The sequence below is a fragment of the Molothrus aeneus genome, chromosome 7 (genome assembly GCF_037042795.1).
Source record: "Molothrus aeneus isolate 106 chromosome 7, BPBGC_Maene_1.0, whole genome shotgun sequence".
Classification (NCBI taxonomy): domain Eukaryota; kingdom Metazoa; phylum Chordata; class Aves; order Passeriformes; family Icteridae; genus Molothrus; species Molothrus aeneus.
Window position 1 is genome coordinate 27,891,812 of NC_089652.1, and position 22,267 is coordinate 27,914,078.

The 22,267-nt window shown below is 40.9% G+C and overlaps 1 protein-coding gene across 1 annotated transcript in view; it reads right to left on the reverse strand.

Moving 5' to 3' along the window:
- Positions 1-22,267, reverse strand: part of SEMA5B (semaphorin 5B) — a 189,960-nt gene that overhangs the window by 79,555 nt on the left and 88,138 nt on the right. The window contains exon 5 of the mRNA XM_066553378.1: positions 20,319-20,364. Coding sequence (XP_066409475.1) covers positions 20,319-20,364 — 46 coding nt within the window. The remainder of the gene's footprint in view (positions 1-20,318; positions 20,365-22,267) is intronic.

Genomic DNA, 22,267 nt, shown 5'->3' on the forward strand with positions numbered 1-22,267 from the left:
CTGTAAGAGATGCTTTGTACTTTGTCTTCCTTACCTGACCATAATGCTTCTCTAAAGCCATTCTCTTGAACAATGGCTTAGGTGCCTCCCTTCCCATTCCTCATATCTCTCAATAAACCAAATTATTATTTTTTTCCTTTTTTTACTGCTTTAACTGCCTCTGCACACTTGGATGAGGTACAAACTGTATCCACCAGATGTTTTCGGTCACTCTGTTGGGATATCATCCTGAATTTATGATTAATTTTCTCAGTTGTCTGAGACATTTCAGTTTCCCAGCCCCAGAACACACATCTGGGATTATTTTTATACCTCCTGCTACATGTGTCAGTCAAAAGCAGTACACATCTCTGGACCCATATGCAATAAAACAATTTTCATGGCATGGGTTGTGGAATACAGTCTGGATGAAGACGTGACAAACCTGGGAGCAGGGCTATATGCAAACACAGGACAGTGTGTACTAGCCATGTGCTTAAGCAACCAAGCAAACAGCTTTTTAGGCTGTCAGGGTGTCAGCAATTCTTCCCATGACATCCTTATAGAGAGCACTCCAGCTTCTCATGCTACCTCCTTACAAACTCTCAAGTATTTCTTCCCTCATGCATTTCCAGAATAAATGCAGTTTCTCACAGTGTTTCCAGCCACTTTGAGGACCTCCTCTATAACCACATGGCCCATTTGCATGATGGAGGTACCCAGATCCATGTGCCATGTGAAGGGAACAGCTCAGGGCTGCAGTTGCTCTGTAAGATGAGCCATGCAGGCCACAGGCAGGACTGCCCAGCCACCTGTGCAGACAGACACCAGAGGACAAACAACTTTGTTTTGTCCCTGAACTGAAAATGCAAATAAACGTGCCCTCCTTCAGCCTATTTGTGAGGACAGCTAGTCTTTCACATCTCTGTTTCTTGAGTTCTATGCAGGCAGATTTTCTCAAATATTTTTTTTAAATTGCATGTTTGTGTATTATTTCTGCATTTTTAGAAGTCCCATGAAGGAGACAATCACAGAGAAGCATTCATGTGTACAATCACATGCACCTGGGGTGGCATTGCCCAACTAGAAATCAACAGAAGGGGCCACAATAGCTAACCCTATTCAGTGCATATCTGAATATTCAGAGGTCACATCTGGACACAGAAAGAAAGAGTTAATGTCTCTCCCAATAAATTATAAGCATCACAGTTTGCTACCAGCTCTGACTGCAGATCAGCAGTGCTCTAGAATTCTAGCTCATCATGTGCTGTCACATCAGTTATTCAGCACGCACTGCTGAGAGAAGCTTTCTAGATACATTTATTTAATTACCTGCACATCCCGGCGCTGGCTTCCAAAGCACCTGCCTGTCACTAGCAAGTCCTGTTATCAATAGTTATGTGTATCCTCAACTGTTAATGTGAAAGTTTCTTAGACTTCTATGGACCAGCTTTTACACTCAGGTCAGCAATTTATACTTCAACACCACAATATGAATTTATAGATTAAGTATACACTAATCCCTGCACTGTACTTGCACAATAAGAGGTTGCAGATTTTCATGCAAAACCAAACCATTGCTTTAAAACTGGAACGTTAAGATTGGAGGAGAATATATTACATGCATATTTATCAATTAAACACATTGTTAAACACATCTAAGGTGTTTTATTACAAACCTATCCATCTGCTACCAACCTCACTTCCATGAAACAACTGCTGCATGCAAACCACTTGCATGCCTGAAGACAGACCCACAACCATGTTGTTCAGTCCTTTTAGGGGAAAAATGTGTAATACCAGAATGCACATTGTATATTTCTGAAAGGAAACAAAAATCCCTCAAGTACAAACTTACTAGAAAAAATAACAAACTCAACAAACAAAACCACCACGAAACAAACAAGCGAACACCCCCCAAATCAGGTACTGATTCCATGAGATGCCAGCTTTTTCTGGAAGGTACTGTGTTCCTCACGTTTCTGCTCCTGTCAGCAGATGCAGAAGCAAAAGCAGCACCTTGTGTCCCCGGATCGGGTGTGCAGGGATTGCTGACGCAGGAGTTTCCATTTCCATCAACTCTCCACAGTGCCCACAGGAGATTTCTCAGCCTGCCCACGGAATGTGAGGTGATTTTGGTTCTCTGCTTGTGCTGCAGGGGCACCCCGAGCAGAGCCTGCCAGTCACATCACCCTTTGCTGAGTTACACATGAGGAAGGAGGGCAGGAGGTGCTGTGCTGTGATAGCTATTGTGCACCAGAGATCTGAGCTGGCAGACTTATTCCTTTCCCAGTGTATTTATTTACATCTTCCTTTCCAGTAACTGTACAAGGCACTAGTATGTTCAGAAAAATGTACCTCTGGAAAAAAAAACAAACCAAAAACTTGCTTTCAGACCAAAAATCTCTTCATCTCTTATTTACATTCATAAATTTTTTTTTGATCAGCTCATTTTACAGTAAGGCATGGAAGATTTTCTTCAAGTCTATGGAGAGAATAACATGGAGGGACTATGTTTCCATCCTGCATTTAGAATCTGCCAACTTCAATGTAAATAAAGCACATATTTACACACCCTACTGGACCAGTTTAGCTTAATCACGTTCTTAGGGACTTTGCTAAATTGGAGTGCAGAGTCATTCCCTCAGTGGCTGCTCAGAGGCTGGTTCATTCCCTTACAAGATGCCAGCCACAATATTCCATCCACACTGATGAACAGATTATAGATCTCTAAAGTATCACCCATAGATTCTTGCTGATAATGAAAAATCCATTTTACAAGTGTTTCCCTATGTTTCAATATACTTTGTAGTGTCTAACATAACATAGCAGCAGTGTAGATCTACCCTTCTCTGGGCAAATGCTGCAGCATTTTAAAGAATTTGATAAATTCTGGGTCTTACAACACTTGGAAGGAAAAAAATCTTTCAAAGAAGTTCTATAGGCTGGATGCAGAAAATCCATGTAGAGGTTATTCCATTTCTATGATGTTTACAGTGAAAACATTCCTACAACACTTTAGCTATTTCTCCCCTATTTAATCCTCCAGAACTTCTCCATAAATACTTGCTGTTTTAGTCTAAAAGTGGAAAGTTAAATTCCCTTTTTGAAGCATTGGTTTTTGTCTCTTGAGGACAAGGAACATTTACAGTGCTCCATAAATAATAACTTTTTGAAATCTAATAAAGCACAGTAGCTTAATGCCCTAGAGGCCATTTTTGAAGTTTCAACACTGGTAATTTATTAAAACTGTGATAAGCATGTCTGATAAAAAGATAACTAATACCAAAAGAACAGGATGCCAAACTTCAATAATTAGTTCTGCTTCACACTGCAGTATTCGAATTGCAGATCACTGCTGCGTGCAGTGACAGGTATGAGGAATGATCATGGAATTCAGTCAATTCATTGCAGGGAGAGGAGGGGGTTTGGATGAAGGGAATTGCATTGTGTGTTATCAAATTATTAATTGATTTCCCTTAAGTGATCTCAGATCCTTCAAGATGTAGTAAATTCAAGCTGTTTGCTCCATTTAAACCCATAGTGCCTAACAACAGAATGGCCCAGACACGGCTCTCCTGGAGTGGCTGGACAGTAACTCAGCTGGGGAAGACCTCAAATATAACACTTGGAAGATGGAGGTTCACAAACAAACAAACAAACAAACAAACAAGTTAAAAAAATCCATCAGTAGGTTTCAGGTCCTGTAACCTTAATCTCTGAATCAGACCCTCTCTCTACAAACAAATGTCAGCATCTCACTGTACAGGGATGGCTCTTGGCCTGGCATTTATTGGCTGCTAAACACAATTGCTCACTCTGCTCATGCCAGAGAAGTGGATGCTTCATATTGGCATAGTAAGGATGGAATAATCCATCAAAAGAAGGACATTTAAGAATGGATAGTTACTCAATTCCAAGTAATACCATCTTTGGATATTCATGATTCTCTGTCCCATGGACTGTTCTCACATCCTTGCAAAGGGAAATGCAATAGTCTGAGGTACATTCCTCTGCCCTGGTTCACCTATTGCACAGATCAGCTTTTGACCAGTAAACAGGGAGGAGCATTTTCAGAAGACTGACTTTGTTTTCTTTGGTTTCATTCTTAAGCCTTGTTGATTTAGAGTAGTGTGGCCCTTCACTTTATGTTTCCAGGCACAACTGGACACAGGACCACTCTAACACCTGGCAGAACAGGGCCCCAGACTCCAGATAAGGGAGCTCTTGCTCTTTTGATCAAGTTATCTCAGCCCAAACGAGGTCCTGTACCTCAGCTGAGCCATGGTCACTCACCCTGTTTATGGTCCTCCTGTATCTCAGATGCAAGGTAAAATGCTTCACAGTTTTCCTCCTGTGCACAGGTAAGCTCCTGTGCCACAGTTGGGCATCTGTGCCTAAAGGCACAATCTGCTCTCAACTGCAAATGTTTTTCTTTCAGAGAAAGTTCTTAGCTGCTGTGAATTCTTCTTTGGTGGTCAATGCTACTGATTTTCTCTCTTTCACAGCTTCAAAATCCCTTGCTATTTACTTGTATTATAGAAGCACGTAGTGAACTGAGATTGTGACCCCATATTTCTAGGCAATATACAAACATGCTGTGGGAGAGAATTTCTGCCTGAGAGCACTTACAATCTAAACAGAAAACACAGGCACATGGGAGGAAGAGAAACCCAGATGCACAAAGAGGTCAACTGACTAGGAAAAGCCACCGAGCATGTCAGAGGCAGAGATGAGCACTGACCCTTGCTCTCTTGTGGACTAAAAACTTTCCTGTCTAGCACAAATGAGTTCTTAGACAGCGTTTTTTCTTTTGCTAGTGTCACAAAATACATCCACTGAATCAGTGGTGTGTGAGGGAGGGGGGTTAGAGATTAGAACAATGGGCAAGACTCCATGTCCTGTCCTCTTCTTTCTGACATCTTCGGGCATGGCTACAGTCTCATCTACAAAAAGAAATTTGAGGTTTTGTGCCTTCAACTTCCATTTGTCCTGCAGGAGATTCCATTAAACAACAACATAAGGTCTGTAAATCTGACACTCCCCCCTCTCTACAATGTCAGGTAGGAATTTACAACTCCAGACTATGCATTCCCTTATCTGAAAGGAGCATTGTGTGAGGCTTAACAGATCATGGTTTCTACAGTGTACCCAAATGGAAGTACTGTACAAGTCCAAGGTCTTATTATTAAAGATGATTGTCTAAAGATTTAGTAAAGAACATTTGATACCAAATACTAAAACTAAAATGGTGTTTTCTAAGAGACAAACAATAGTCATGTACAGGTTACAGCTTTTTTCAGCTCTTCAGGAATTTTAGTGTACAAAGAACATGTTACGATGAAGCAGCCGGCTCAGTCTTAGGTGCTGTCAAATTAAAATTCATATCCGAAGCAAGCAGATTGTCTTGCCACTGCTTGAAGTGTATTTTCAGTAACTTTTCTGTAAAGCATTTGTAACTTGATGCTGAATCCCATACAGAGGAGAATTTGAGCTTTTTAACATAATGGAACTTTGTCATCCCAATCTGCAGTTTTCAAAGGACCTGTGAGCCTCCACTGCAGCCCAAGACTCCCCATGCAAGCCTGTGTAGGTACAGCCTTGTCAAAATGCATTATAAGTAAGGTGCAATAATAAATGGGGCATCAGGTAGCAGAGGACAGCAGAGTACTGAGAGACAACAGAGCACAACCACACAAAAGGGAAAGGTCACAGCTCACCAGCCACATAACTCATTGTGAGGTTTTCATAACCAGAAGTGTTTTATTATATCAAGGATTGGATTCTTCTGAGACCCAAAGGGAACACATGGGAAAAAGCAAGAGGAGAATGCACATTAACTAAAGGCACAAGAGGTGCTGGCTTAATGGACTGATTCAGAGTGGGTTAAATCTCTCACTAAGAGTGATAAGAAGGTTTGTGGAAGACCCTTACAGTTAACACAAGCACTAAGGCAATGCCACAAGGACAGGTCCAAAGAGAGGGCAATCAGTGTAAGGGTACAACGATGCTGGGTTGCAGAGCTGTCCATAATGATGAAAAAAGGAGGGCACACTCTGCTCTGCCTGTGTGCTGAGCTTTGACAGTTGCATATTTACACAGCAATGTTAGATGAACACACCAACACGAAGCTTTGCAAGGAAGATACAGTTCTGAAGAAGAGAGATAAAGATGGCACTGCATTTCAGTTCCCACTATCTAGTGTTTGTATTTTTATCATTCTATGTAAAGAAAAATGTCAGTCTGTGCCAATGATTTCATTTAGCTGGTGATCTACTTCCTTTTGCTTGAAAGTGCTTAACAGTGCAATAATTTAGTTGCAAGTTCTATATAGGAATGCTTATCTTTTTTTGAAAGCTATTGCTTTTAAGCATGAAAAAGCATGGATGGGGCCAAATATAAATTGACAGTCTCAGTAAACTGGGATGATAGTGAAAAAAGACCTTGAAGCTCTCACCTATAGCCAGTTTAAAGTGAATGACAACATCTAGAACTGGAGAACAGCAGAGGGGATGTTGGGGAAAGATGACAATGTTTTTCCTATTAGTGAAGATTGAAAGCATACAGAAACTGAGATGAGACTTTCAGCACACTGGGTAATTAACTGCCACAGTAGAATTTGGTTTCTTGCCATGTCACATTCCGTTTACAGCTTAGGATAACAAACATTTACAAAATGTACTGGAGATTACAGAGACATAAGATTATATGTTAAATCAATAAAATAACTAAATAAAGAGGTTAAAATATACTGAGGGGAAAATAATTAAAGAAAAAATTCACTGCTGTTAAGCACAGGTCAGAAATATAAGTACAGCTGATGCAGAGGCAGGTGCAGTTGTCACTGGCCAGGTGGGTATCACATAGAACCATTTCTCATAGCACCAGCACTGTTTATTCTGTAAAGAGCAGGCTTTGTTTTGGGGTTTCTTTTCTTCAGTTGATACAAACAAGGTACAACAAGCTATTTCTAAGAAGTGAGCCAATGAATGTCGTCACAGCAATGGTTTCCCTTGATAGAGTGGAGGCAATTCTTCTTTCAAGGCTCCTCTAGCGCCAAAAGATGTCCATCTCCACCCCTTTATGTTCTTTGGCAGAGTTGCCATTCAGAACCAAATCCCTACTACTTCTTTGTGGCCTCTGCTGATAGATGTGACAAGACTTCTAAGCAGCCTCCTCTTACTGTTTTGCACAATGATTTCTGGAGTAGGAGGTTCAAAACCCCCTCCAATGGACCAGCCCATATTCAGTACAAAATCAATTTACCATGGCTATAGTCTCCTTTGTATTTCTGCATCAAGCAAAGCGATTTTGTTCTCCTTCACTTTTCTGCTCTGGGTTTCCTTGCCATTGTAACTCTTTGAAGCTCAATGCTTGTGGAAAGATGTTAAGGGTTCTCTACTATACATTTTTTGCTTCCCTCCCCCTCAGCTTAAGGACAAATCCTACACAGTCAACTGAGTGCAATTCTGTGCACCTGCATTAAGGGTTCAGCTATGAAACGCAATCTTTCCATATAAGCTTGAAACCAAAAATGCAACCACTGAAGCACTTGGAAATGCCGTGTACTACCAACTTTCTAAAGTGAGGAAGTCTTGCATTCTTTATTCCTCTCCAGGTTGCATCATTGAATATACTTGTTCAGCATTTACTTGTTTGTTTTGAGAAGAAGCTAAAATAAGTTTGAGGAACTGTCCAATTTGGATTTGATTCTTACAACAATTAGGCTAAGATTCAGGAATCAAAATCAGCACTTCCTGCAGTATTAAAGAGACTAATGTAGAACTAAGATGACATTTTCACTGTTCTGTGCCTCCTGTTTTTCTTTAGGGAAATCACATCTATTGCATTGGGGGGTGCTAATACTCTTTCAGATGACAAACACTGCAATATATTCTCATTAAAATTGTGTAAGAGGTGGAACATGGTTTAAGTCTTGCCTTGGCTTGGAAAAAAAAAGAGGGCAGTGCACAATTAAACAAATAAATGTGCATGTGATTTATTTTATCCTATCAAAATGCTTTTCTGGTTGTGCACTTATGCTTGGTGTAGTACAATCAAAAGAGAAAAAAAAAAGGCACTGGAAATCTTTAATTAAGTGAAAGCTGCATTATTGAGACCAAACGAAAGCTCTGAGACTCCTTTAATGAGCCAAGGCCAGTTTTGTGCAAGCCAAAGAGATTGGGAAAGTTTTGCAAGGCAGGCTGAAAACAGAGATCCTTCCTGAACCACAGGAACTTAAGTGAAACCAGACTTTCCCATTTGTTCTTCTCCAATTTAAAGTAATCATTTTTGAGCTTCAATAATATGGATAAAAAATTCTAAACCCTAAACTAGAAAGGTACTTTCCCTGTTCAGTTCAGCAGATGTATGTGAGAATTGCCATTTGTTTTCTAGCACACCTAGAAAAAAGATCCAGACCCTGTTCCTAGTATGATTTTGACATGAACTGCAGAGGCACATGGGCAGCTGCATACTGCTAGGCATTTCTGTTGGAAATTAAAAGGCAATTCTGCCCCAGTGGGCCTAAATACTAGCATAGAGGTGAAACCCACCATGTGGCTGGAAAAAACAGGCAGAAAGAAGGAGACGGACCAGTGAGACAATGGATATCTGCAATCAGGGAGTTCACATGGTGCACAGGCAAGTGTGGTGTAAGCTTCCCAGGATGGTTTGTTGACAACACACTTAGATTTCGACCTTTAGAGTCTCTGGCTTCAATGGGGTTTGGTGCTCAGCATCATAAACTGTCAGAAAAAGGCCATTTTTGATAAATCACTAATAACCAAGAATAAGTAGGACCTTCCTGAAATTACCAGGCAGGGCTGGAAGAGAAAGTCAGCAATGAAAAGTCTTCAATGTTTCATAAAAGAGATTTCAGTATTTTTTTATTGTTCTACAGCTACATTGTGCATTACATCTCTGCTTTCCTCCACCAAGTGCCTAACGCTCTTGATCAGCTAATTACAGCCTTCTGCTTATTTCATGTCAAGCTTAACTCCCAGTCTGAGCCTAGCCTGCAGTTCTGGCATGTATTTTCCTTAATCTAAGACTATTTGTGCTCCATCAGAAAGGAACACTTAAATACAGAGAAAGTGGAGAACCAAAAGTGCAGAATTCCCTGTATCCTGCCTTTACCTCCTCTCCCCAGCATTTCCAATGAAGTGTGAAGCCAACATACATCCAGTCCTAAATACTATGGAAGGCTCTGATGCAGCAATACTTTTCAGTGGTCAGTGGGGAAATGACAAGGCAAAAAGGACCTGAATCTCTCAATTTCTTCATATGAAGAGCTTCATAATTCAAAAACCACCACATCTCCAGCAACATATGCAGTGGTTGAGTCCAGCACTCGATCTGTGTAAATCAAATACTTGTCTCAAGAAGAACAAGGAGTCAGTTTGGGGGAAAAAAGCAATGGGGTTGATTTATCAAGAATCCAAATGATATTTCTCAAGTCTATTTTTTAATGGGAATGCATTACAATTTAATCAAAACTGAACTGCAGTGTTAGGGACAATGGCTCTCTGCCACTCCTGTCCCACCACCAAAATTTCAAGTGTTTCTAAGCCCTCTTGTCCCCTCAGTGCCCAGCCCAGCTGGACACAGCCCCTGCCTGCTGCCACTGCCAGAACCTGACCACTGTGCAGGGCACTGATCCACCCCTCTTCCTCCCAAGGCTGGGAAACAGATGCCTTCAGACTCCCTGCTTGGTCTGTCACAGTTTGCCTTGCTTCTGCCTCCTCTTTTCCAACACCAGACGTCAGCACCTGATGCTGTAGTAAGCTCTGCCAAGCTTCATCTCAACAAGGAATGTATTTGCTCCTTCTCCTGCAAACATGGCTCTGGTACAGTGTCTTTTATTCCTTCCTCCCAGATCCTCCATTCTGTTCTCCAGTCTGCACTCTTCTGCCAACCCAGGATTTATTTTTCAATTTCCTTCAGTTTGAGTCCTGCCCTTACATTCTCACTTCCACCTGGCTCTCCCCTCACGTCCCCTCCAGCACATTTGCATTTGACCTCTATGAAGGTCAAAGATTCCATAAATGAGTTTTGAGAATATGTTTTATAATTAAGATGAGGGAATACAAAATGATTCTACGACAGGATTAATGCAGCATATTTTGTGTTTCTTCTTAACTCCTTTCTGGTGGTTTTCAAAGCTTTCACATTTATCTTCTATTGAAAAAAATTATTTTTCTTTTTTTGCCTTGTTATTAAATCCTCAATAACTGATCTCACAGCAAAAGCTACTAAATTTGTAACAATTATATTAGCCACATACATTTTTTTCTCCTGTCGCTGTGTTTACCACTATTATATTTATGAACCATTGATCATTCCTTTCTGCCCCATGCATCAAAATTCTCTCCTCTTAGGCAATTGCAGTTTGTCTCTTAATATTCCCAGGCTAAGTTAGGATTTTTTTTTCACATTCTTAATAAAGCTTAAATCACTTTTCTCTGGACGACCTTGCAGCCTATTCAAATAGCTGCAGCCCTGTTAGCTCCTTTTCCTTACTCATAAGGAAGTAAAATACTTCTTTTCTAAAACCTCAAAATCTTGCTTTGTCTCCTGTCTGAGGTGAATAATCAATAATTAGTGCATAGAATTCTTGACAGAAAAGTGTTTCTGATGAAAGCATATTTTTTATTAACCCTCCCCCACATTCCCTCCAAGCTGTTCTCTTTTTTACACAAATTTGCAGGTTTATTCATATTCTAAGTATTTTTATCTGAAGGGATACATTTGTATAGCATTCTTCCCCTAGTAGACCCCAACTATTCTATTGTTACATTCAAAGGTTTTCATTCAAAATGTTTAGAAAACAAGTGGTGAAAAAGGGGTCCATTTTAAACACATGGATATGCTGGAATTGCCTAACTGCTTACCTAAAGAGAAGAGATGAAGATAACAACTGCTTAATACTACATCTACTATGAATCAGAACATGACAATTTTGTAGGCTCACAGTTATGGCAAATTTCCTATATTTACAAGTGCATGTAATCACATATAAGAGTTAGATCTTAAACAAAATGCCACATATTTCAGAGCACTTCAAAAGGACAAAGTGTCATTATCTCAGCTTCATATCTAGAGAAAGGAAAGCTCAAACTGGAGATAGCTGGAAACCACCTTACCTGTTCACAGCTGTCTGCAAGTGAAGCAGCCAGTCCATGCTACCCAAACTCTCCTTACAGAGAATGGAGAAAGAGATGTCATTTTTCTGCATGTGCCCTTCCCCCCAACTCACCACTCTTGGTCTCTGCAGTCTCAGAATAGTCTCTTACTTGGTCATGTTAGTGATAAAAATGTAATAGGTACCTATAACCATGGTGTGGTATCTTCTACACGAAAGAAGCATTTCAGTGACAGTAAAATAACTTAAGATAATTGTTCCTATTAACTGCTCAAGCTGCAGTGGCACCCAGCAACTCATTTATACCCCACAGCCACATTTCCTCACCCTCCTCCAGTGTTGTAACCCACCCTTCCTTTCCCATTGCCCACTCAGTAGCAGGCAACCCACAGCAGCTATTGCCTGATCTCCTTCAGCTGAAGGTTTGCTGCTGACCCTCCTCCAGCCCCGAAGAATGGTTTCTGAGGATGCAAACTTCCCATCCTTCTCCAGTCAGGGTGGCTGGAGATGCCACAGGCATAGTCCAGGTTGTGCCCATTTACCCATCTGTCCTCTTAGGGTGTGGGTTGGGCTCTCCTTCAGCTCAGCCTGAGGAAGGCAGGTGAAACCTTGGAGGCCAAAGCTCTTTGAGGTTTTCAAAGGGTTCCGGGATTCAGCTGCACCTGCCATGCTGAGACAGGATCAATATCCTGTGGGAGTGATGAGCAAACTGTTCCCATCCCAGCTCCCCAGCTCTGGGTGTCTGGTAACAGTTGTGCAGACCACGTCTGTGACTGCTCCATAGCTCCAATAATCCCCTCCTATTAGTCATTCAGAACTGCTGTGCTTAAAAGAAGCTGTAAAACATATCAGCTAAACTGTTACTAACAGAGAAAAGTAGGATTATTTACCTAGGGAAAAAATACACACAGTAATATGAAATGTATTTACTATAAAAAATTTTTTTTGCTTTTTTGCAAAAAGCTCAATAGTTGGTTTTAGAGGAAACGTGAGGTCATTTGTGGGCCCTTGAGAGATGCAAATCAATAAATTGCGATTTTTTTAATGCTCTCATTATAAATGACTGGATGCTAACAGGGTCAAACTTAATCCTGTGCAGAGAGCCAGTGCAAGGGACATGAATCATTTAGATCTCGCTTAAGCTCTGCCTTGAGAACAAAATGTAGATATTCCTCTGTATTTTCAGTCCTTAAAAAGCGCCAACCTGGTGGGGTTTTTTTTTGTTTGTTTGGGTTTTTTTTTGCAGTAATTGTCCCACGTACTCCATTGTTCATCTTGTAAGATGCCCAATGTGGTCCTTTGTGTTTTCAAGGACTCCCTTACTCCTGACTCGCAGCATGTGCGGCTCAGCTCCCGGGCAGGGATGGGTCAGGAGGAGCCCTCGGCCGAGCCGGGCAGCCCCAGCGCCGCCCCAGCAGCGTGCGGGCCTCTGCCGGGATCCATGGGCAGCTCCCCCGCCACAAGCCCGGGCTTGCTGAGCGGGAGCAGCGCGGGAGGCATCCCCTCGTCCCCAGGACAGGGTGCGGCAGGAGCTGGCAGTGCTCGCGTGTGGAGCTCAATAGGTCACTGCCCCCGCATCGAGCGCTCCGGGCCGAGGTGCCATTAAAGCCATCCTGTGCCGGAGCCCCGCTAACGATCGTGTCACGGAGCCTTCACCGGGCCAGGAGCGGCTCGGAAATGCGGTCCGTGCCTTGCAGCTAGCGAACAAACCACTCCCGCGCCTAAAAAATATCCCAACATACCTAAAGTAATAGGATTTTAAAAGCACATTTTTGTATAAATCTCATTTTGTATAAATGTTGGCTTAGGTAAGGTGCTGCCTACAACAAGAGGCTGATTTGCCTCTCAGAACATGTGCAGGGCTGGGTTTGCTGACAGCAGCCACAGATGAGTGAGTTTGTCAGAGCAGGGGACAGCCATAAGCACGTTGAGATCCCCCAAAACCTCCTGGATCTGCTGGAGTGGGAAGCAGCCCACAGAGAAAAAGGGCTAAACATGCAAACCAAAATATATTTTGCAATGATAAGGAAGCAACAGTAGTGTCAGGAAATGAGAAGACCAAGGAATTTATTTTTCTTTTGATTTTCATATTTTTCTCTTCCCTTTTTAAAGTATGTCTAATAGTCCTGACTGTAAGTTGCAAGAAATAAGAGCATTAGTCTTCATTCCCTACACATATAATGCCTGACAGGGTTTTATCAAATAAAGAGTCCAATATGCTACAGTTATCAGTAAGTGACTTCAGCAGCTAATTAAATTCTCAGTTTCTAAATCCTGCTCATAATGTCTGCTGACAAAGACCAAAACCCCTGTAGTAATTTTGGCTTCTAGGTGAGGTGAGGCTGGGAAGGAGAGAATGCCAGCTAACAAATTACCCAGGGAAGCAAGCTGGCAATCCACAGCTGACATCCATCATGTAAACCTCACTTTACTGTGTGAGCAGAACAGGGTAGCTCCCCCCGATGCAAATCAGCTCCATGGCCTTCACTGACTTCAGGAGGGCTGTCCTGCTTAAAGTACAAACCTAAACAGGTACAGTTCCTGGACCTCCTCTATAGGGGTGCTGTACCCTATGTATATGATCCTCCTGTGTATGGGTACATATATAAAAATAGATATGTAAATTTATATATATAAGAACTTCCTATACTATGCCTAAATACTCACTTTAGACAGCAATTAAATTGATCATGACTAGACAGTAGACTCTGAGCCAGTTCAGCAGTCTTATGAATGTGCATATTGAAACATTTTTACTCACTAGAGCATGCAGTATGTTCTTAACTCAGAGGATTCTCAAAAGAAAACTGGTATTTATTTAAAGCTAAACTTGGGCTTAAAAGCTTTACTGGTTATAAATGGACTCATGAGCTGGGTTCTCTTAGACAGAGGGGATATTGTGTTCAGAAATCACTCAACACTATGGACTGTGAGAAGAGATTTGCTTTCTCGGCTCTCTGAATTTCAGCTGATGAGTAACATCAGCAGAACTTTGGTTCCCAAGAGCAGATGCTGCAGCCCATCACAGAGTAGAGTTCCCTGCAGTGAGGAGCTGGAGAAGTGTGTCCTTGAAGGATGAGGTGTGGCCTTCAGACACTGTCACCTTCAGTCTGACATGCATTATTTTTGTTCCTCATCTCTCACTCCACATAGAAATTTCTCTCTTACATAAATCTTGGGAAGGATGACTTGCACCTGAAAGCTGCAATCTGCCTCCTGACCAGTCATTTTAAGGAAGGGAATATTCAGGGAGTAGATTTTATTTGGGGACCCTAAACCATAAGAATAAATAGTTGAATTTACCAGAAAGTTTTTCCAGCCAATATAAGCTTTATTATGGTATAGCTTTAAACCACCAGGCTGAGAGTGAGAGGTTTTAGGTGCAGCTTTGGAAGGTGATTTATGAATAGATTTATATGTTAATCTGTTAATAAAAAATGTTTCATACTGATAAAATATGTGACAACCAGGACTCAGCTATGAGCCACATATTAAAGACTGCATCTGCTCTAGTAGATGTCTTTTGATTATGTTTTTAAATGAGGGAACTGCACTAGCCTGAAAATAAAGAAATAAACTTTGTATCTAGAAATATGTGCCGCATAATTCAAACACAGATCTGGGAATCTGCAAGAAACAAACAATAAACTACTTCTGAAAAGTGAAGCTTATTTCTGAACATTTCAAAATAGAGCTCCTGTCAGGCAACTCAATGGTACATAAAGATAGGCAAAGTATTCTTACTCTTTCCCAAAATTACTTCCCAAACTGGATTTTAAATTGGACAATAAGCTCACATTCCAACTAGATTGGAGAAATAAATATCTTCAGCAAAGTTGGGCCAGCCCAGCCCTGGGCTTACGCTGCAATATTAATGCCTAATTTTCTCATGATCTTTGAAAGGATATTTTGAAAAATAGGAACAGCTCTGGCTCAAGGATGTTTCTGCAAGGAAATCTGAAATACGGTACTTTTACCTCTCTTCTACTGGCAACCCCCACAGCACTTTATAGGGGAGTGCTGCAGCCCTATTGCACATGTTAAACACCAGGCAGACAACCTGGGCAGGTTAACTTTACCTCAGGCATCCATGGGCAGAGCCAGCAGCACGAATTTGGCCCCCCAACCCAACAAGAGTTGCTGGTGCCTATCCAGCAACTCTTGTAGATGGAAGATTTTTCTAACATTTGCAAGTTTTCTGGTAAGTGCCAGGGCTTTATGAACATATTGTGAATCCTTAATATTTCTCAGTGAAGTATTTTCACTAGGAAAGATTACTTGAGTGACAACTTGTGCTGTAAACTATATTACTCACTGTTCCCTGTTGATTTTGTTTATCATATTTTATTCAACTATACAGAGAAAAACCAAGTTAAACTCTGCCACCTCTCCTCACACTTCTATACACTTACAGAGCATGTTTCTCATCAGCAGACATAAGCGTGGCACTACTGAGCCCTAAATATGTAGAAAATAATGCATTTAATGCTTGGTTTGATTCAAAGTGCAAAAGACAAAACCTGTTCCGTTTGTTGCTATGTGACATATTGAGGACTGATAGGCAAGTTTTATTATTATTAACTACAGTTTGTTGATACATGCTGTTGATTTACCAGTGATTATGCCACAAAGCTAAAGATCCCTTCAGGGAGTAGCAGGGAGGGAAGTGTGTCTTCAGGAGCAGCTGTGCAGTTTAAGAGCTTCATCTCTGCAGCAGGGATGTTGCTGCTTCTCAGAATGAGGGAAGAAAAACTGGAGTAAAAACATCCTTATCAGAAACGCACTGGGTAGGTGGCTGCAGTTTATTTGTCATAGGACACTATGGAAATGTTTTGTCTCTATTTCAAGTTTGAAAAATGCTTATTCCAAAACCCCAACAATATCAGCAGAAAGAAATTTATTTCAGTAAGGTTCAGATCATGATTTAAGAGCTGATACTGCACCAGTATATTGATGAATTACTTTAAACTTGGTTTTAAGTCTTATGCCTCAGTGGGACTGATAAGTACCTCAGGTTTTCCCCTAGTGACTGGGTAGCACTATCCAAAGTGCCCCTGTGAATATAGGGGATCTTATTTAGAAATGTGAAGTCAAATTCCAGAAGCAAATGAAGTTGTGTGTTCTGTAGCATTTTGTGTTTTGCAGTGGGGTACCAGTAGATCTGTAATTGTAGACCTAGTGGTGGTGGTGGTACTGGACAGTGTGGAACTCCACAGGCAATCCCTCCTAATTCAGGTTTATGACTACTGGGGAACTCACACACTCTCTCTCTGTGCTTAAACCATACTTCCATTTTTGTCCTTAGAAAAAAAATATTGAATTGTCAACTAAAGCATATTTTGACCTCAATTTTTTTTTCTTAAGTGAAATAACTTATGTCTTCCAAATAGTTTTGCAATAGGTGCACTTATTTATTCTTTCACAGTCTGTTAAAATACAGTACAAACTCTTGAAGTATTTTAAATACTTGAAACACTACTAGCCTGACATACCAGCACACAGACTTCACAGGGCTGCTTAAAAACATTTTTATAAGAGATCGTCCATTAAAAGAAACAATTGAAGCCAAAATATTTGATGAAATTCCCACATTTTCTATTACACTTATCAGATGAGAGTCCAGAAGGACACCTTAGATCCATAGAGAAGGGAAAAGGAAAGGAAAAGAAGAGGAAAGGAAAATGAAAATGAAAAGGAAAGGGAAAGAGGAAGGGAAAGGGGAAGGGGCAAAAGGATGCCCCAAACAAACAAAAACAATTATTTGAGATGAGAGAAATGCACATGTAAATGTTCTCTTTTGATGCTTCAGAAAATAACTTGACCCAGAGTATTTGCATGCCAATTAACCACATGTCTATCTCATTCTCCTTCAGATTTTAGAAAAATGTCAGAGGCTTGTTTTCATCTAAGTGCAAAAACATTGGAAGTCTTTGTATCTCAAAAAGGTTGCAAAAACAATTTCCTACTCAGTTTAATTGAGAACTAAGAATCCAGGTAAAATCACAGTGAGCAGGGGGTAGGCACTGTACTGTGATTTATGAAATGCCAGCCAAATAGCCTGCTTTTAACACACTCCAGAATAGCATTCCTTGCTAAGAAATCCCAATCAGTACTATGAATTTTAAAAATTTTGCTTAAAGGCTTATGTTTTTAAAATTACTCTTCCACCTACTCTATTAATTACCAACTCCAGTATAAAACTGACTTTTCTATGGCCTCACCTCGAAAGCTGCAGATTAGGAGCTAGCCTTGTTTCAGATCCATCCATAAATTAACCAGCATGCTCTCCAAGTGCACATCATTTAAAAGTGTTCTATTAAATGTCTAGTAACAAGAGTTTACAATACATATAAGACAATCATTTCAAGACAGACATGAAACAGATTTTGTTTAAAAGAGTATCCATTTAAAAATGGTGCTTTTTGACTGCTGCAAGAATTTGAATGCTACTGCCAAAGTTTCCAATATTAACGGGTATTTTGGAAACCCCACCTCAAGATGCTGATTTTCAGTAATTCTTTAACAAGGTGCTTCAATTTTGGCACCTAAAGAGGTAGACAAAATCACAAATGATCCCCAAAATACCTGGGCCATAACTTCCTTATGGATATAAAGAAGAAGAAGATCAGCCAGAAATGTTTTTCACAAAAGTATTAACCACCATAGAAGTTCTCATGCAACTAAAACTCATTTGGTGAAAAGCTTCACAGGTTCCAAATGAAATTTCTGGAACACATGTTGGAAACAAAGAGAGGAGGAGGAAAAATCTCTGAAAAGTTGGGACATTTGGTTCTGTGGAGCAGGAAGTGAGCTTGTCCTGTTTCAGTTTTTTCCTCCACTCCACCTACTAGCTCTCATGTAAAAGATTAGTGCCTTGGAGAAACAATCTCAGCAGAACCAAAAGAAAATTCGAAGTGAGGAGGAAACATCAACACATAGTAGAGCAGATGGGAGGTAAGAAAGAAAGAGAATTGACCCCTTATTATAAAGGGGCCCAAGAGCTGACACATCCAAAATTGACCTCTCTTCTTTCACTCCCCTGAAATCAAAATCTTTCTATAGGGTAATGCTGTCTTTTTTAAACAATTCTTAATCAACAACTTCCCAGTCAATACAAAATTTTGTCTTTTAGTTTACAGCAATTCTAAGACCGTAACTTCCTATCTAAACCACATGGCATTCCTCTTTCCCACAGGAACTGTGCAGCCACAGGATACAGCACAAGAACACTTAGGAAAGAACAGCTTTATACTTCATCAAACCATGCTTAGAGGGGTACATTTCTCTCACTGCCAGGCTTTGTCCCACAGCCAGCATATCCTGATGTCTCTCTCCATAGACCCTGCTCCTCATGTTTCTGCCCTCACTTTGTGGAAGTACAAATGCAAGGGAGCAGATACCTGTCAGCACAAACCTGCACCGTGAAGCAGATTTAGCACCACTGGCAGGGTGACAATGAGGTTTCATGAGCAGAAATAAATCAGAATACAATCTCAAGATGAAAAACTATCCCAATTCAGGCCTGGAAAGATCCACCCTGTATTTTATTTACAAGCAAAAAGGAGATACAAAATGCAAATTGACATTGTGATTATTTCTTGAAGTGCACTCTCACCCCTATAGAACTAAATGCAAGTTCCTTGCATTTCTTGTCTCACTTTCAGATCTGACCTTTAAAATGATGCACGGTGAAGGGAAGGTGGTGCCTTTAAGAAGCATCATGAGCTTTATGGAGTCAAGCCAAGCAGCTACTTAGGCAACCATTAGGTTGGGAAACAATCACTTCCATCATTCCCAACACGTGTGTCAACATAATTCCATGCTCTCTTTGTCATGCAAAAAGTCTTGGCAAAGTAACCGGATACACCCAGAAAGCAGGAGCGGACTAAGCTCATTATGTTAACCGGAGATCCCACAGCAGCCTCCAGTGCCATAGAAGGAGACTTCCCATGTTTTGCAGTGTAGAAAAGGAAACTCACTGCACTGAAGAGGGCCAAGCCTGGCTTCAGAAGTGTGTGAGGGAGATTCACAATTGGGTTTTGTGGAAGGGGATCCCTGACAAGCAGCAGAGGCTGTGTCAGGCCGTGTGATAACAGGCGTTGCAGAAGGTATGACACCTCTCATGACTATGAACTTCCCTCTCCTGTGTGCTCACTGGAAACCTTCCAGCCATGCTAATGCAGCTCTGCAAAAGGGAAGGCACTGCCAAATGGGAGTAGCAGCTTCTCTAACTCTTTATTGTTGTCATTGGTAACTCTGCACTTTGTTTTCCTTTTAAAGAAAGATTCAATGCATTTTACAACCATTAAACATCTTTTCTTCTCTCTAGCTATACTTGTAACTCTTACTAACAGCAAAAGGCTTGTGCACATCAGAATGGCTGGCAATACTACTCTAATGGCTTCTTTGTGTGGTCAGGTACAGAAGCAAGGCCTCTCAGTCTGTCTGAAAAAATGCTGAATGCTTCTTTGGTGATCCAGCAACTATAGGAGATGGTAAGTATCCCAGAGCATAAGTGTTAATTTATTTAAAGATAAGCAGCTGGTGTTTTCATTAACAATTTTTGCTGCATCCTTCAATTCCAGATTCAGTGCAGTGAGAGTAAAGTCCTAATAATGCTGGATATTTTCAAGTGCTTTCAAACTTCAGCTGCTTTTCCTTGGTAAAGGCAATGGTAACACACATTTTCCAACCCCTTTTGCCTCTTGAATGCTTGCAAGTCCAATCATGGTTTTAGTAATGCATCTAGCAACACACAGCTCCTCAACAATCCGTGTTCACAAAGGCCTGCAAGGGCTAAAATGAAGATGGATGAGAATAGTAAAACCTTCTCCAGCATGTTACTGACATCTCTAAAGAAAGCCAAGGATTTCTACTGATTGTTTTGTTTAAGCCTGTATCAGTCACACTACATGCTTTCTTCCTTAAGATGCCAAATTTTTGGCAGACGCCATTACCACCCAAATACTTGACAATCAAAACCAGACAGCACCCTCCATGTGGGCAAGTGTAGCAGAACCCTTCCCCCAGCATTATCACTGGAGTGAGAATAAGCATTTGGTTCTGACTCTGTCTTCTCCCTGGTGCACCAGTTTGGGCAAATTTACACTATATAGGCTTCTGAAAATGTACATCAAATATTACAGAACTTTCATTAACAAGTCAAATAAAATAAGAGAGTAAAAAGTGAACATACCTGAATAAGAGAAACGTTGTGTAGACTAAGTCTGAAGAGGTAGTTCCTGTGTGAACAAGCAGAAAAATTACAAACTATTAGGCTACCAAGGAAGGAAGGAAAAAATTATTAAAGCAAGTAAGAGTTTTTTGGTCATTCATGTCTACAAATAAAAGGTTTTCCTGGACTCCTCTCCACAGAATACAAAAGCAGTTATATGTCTGTTCACTGACTTGTTCATCAGTATCTTAGTAAACCTTGTAACAAAGTTCTGAGCAGCAGAATATAAAATTCTACTGCATTAAATATTCCAGAATCCATACTGAAGAACCACAATGAAATCCTAGTCACAAAGGGCCATTTGCAAACTCTCAGCAGGCTTTAGTTGAGGTCCGTATGGGCTGCAGTCATGTTTTTCACTGAATTCTGAGAAAACTGGGATTGGACAGAAGCCAGCTGGAGCAGAGCTGACTTCCTACTATGCTCCCCCAAGCCTGTTCTTGTGGGAATTCCCATTCAGGACTTTGTGGAAGAGAAGAGAGCAGATACTTCTCAGTGGAATCTCTCTGCACAGAAAATCAGCAGGGAAATCAAGGCAGTGACTGCAAATATTCCCAATCCTCCTGTCATTGTCTCTTCACGGGCAAAGCAAGGGAATTTCTGACAGAAGTCACTGTAGCATGAGATATCACATATCAGCTGAGCTCCCGTCACCCTTCTGAATGTTCATATTCCATCACAAATAGGAGGCAACACATATTTGCATAAACATCTATAGATAAGGCTTAGTTAACATGACTTATCTCACATTTTTGCTTGCTAAGACAATGCAGTCACCAGGAATCAGATGACATATTAAGCCATATGGACTGGATTGTGTGCTTGAGGCTTTTGGTCACATCTAACTTCATATTTTTGCATACCATCTGACACATGGTCCAAAGAGCTGTAATCCTTTTCCAACATCACCACAATAGAACACACATTTATGAAATACAAGGTGAATTGAACCATACTTCTGGAAGTGGCTCTGTTTAAATGGCACAAAGTGCAGCTTTGATGATATAGGTTCATCTGCTCTAGAAATGCCAGTATACAGACATTGCCCCACCTAGTGAAAATGCAAGTTCCAGTCCCAGGTCAGTTACCCCAGAGGAAAGATTCTATAGTGATGGAAATGTCCTAAGGACTCTTCTGAAGAGCCTTTTGTAGGGTCAGTACAGCAGCACACCCTGACCAGGCAAAAAAAGTAATTCAAACTTCTCTAGCGAGAGATTCATATCGGGTCACAATGACCACAACAAGGCTTGAGCAATTTTTCCTTTTCCTGTTATGTATCACTTATATACCATCTAAGCCATAAGCATGGAGTTGTACTTGTCTCAGTTCTATAAATAAATCAAAATCTCTCAAACACTGCTGACTGTTAATAAAGAAGGATGGGGACAAGGATGATGGGGAACTTGGGAAGTTGACCTCCTGATACCAAATCTTCAGCTGATATAGCTCTGACTTGCTCTTGACTTGCACCATTGTATTCTATACTGGGACTGGTTACCCAGAGAAGAATGAGACCCAATAGCAGTGTCTGAAGAAAATGTATCAGTGATTTTTATACCTCCTGTAAGTACACAGAGAAGTATACAGACACAGAGGAAATCTCCATCCTTTCTCCTGGTTCTGTCACTGAAGATCCAGCAGTTCTTTTGTACAGTCTGAAACCCTATTCTGTCTCAAAGGGTTGCATACTTTCCTCCCAAAATTATTAACTCTTTAGCACCAGACTTAAATAAAAGTGCATGCAGCAGACCAGAAGCACTAAGCTACACACAGCTAAAATCTCAAAATGAAGCTAAATTCTCATCCAGTGACAGATGTGGCCGCTCCCTTAGAATACCACATGCCTACTCACACCAAAATATTAATGCAACTCCAGGACATGAGATATCATGGAACAAGCCTTCTGCTGG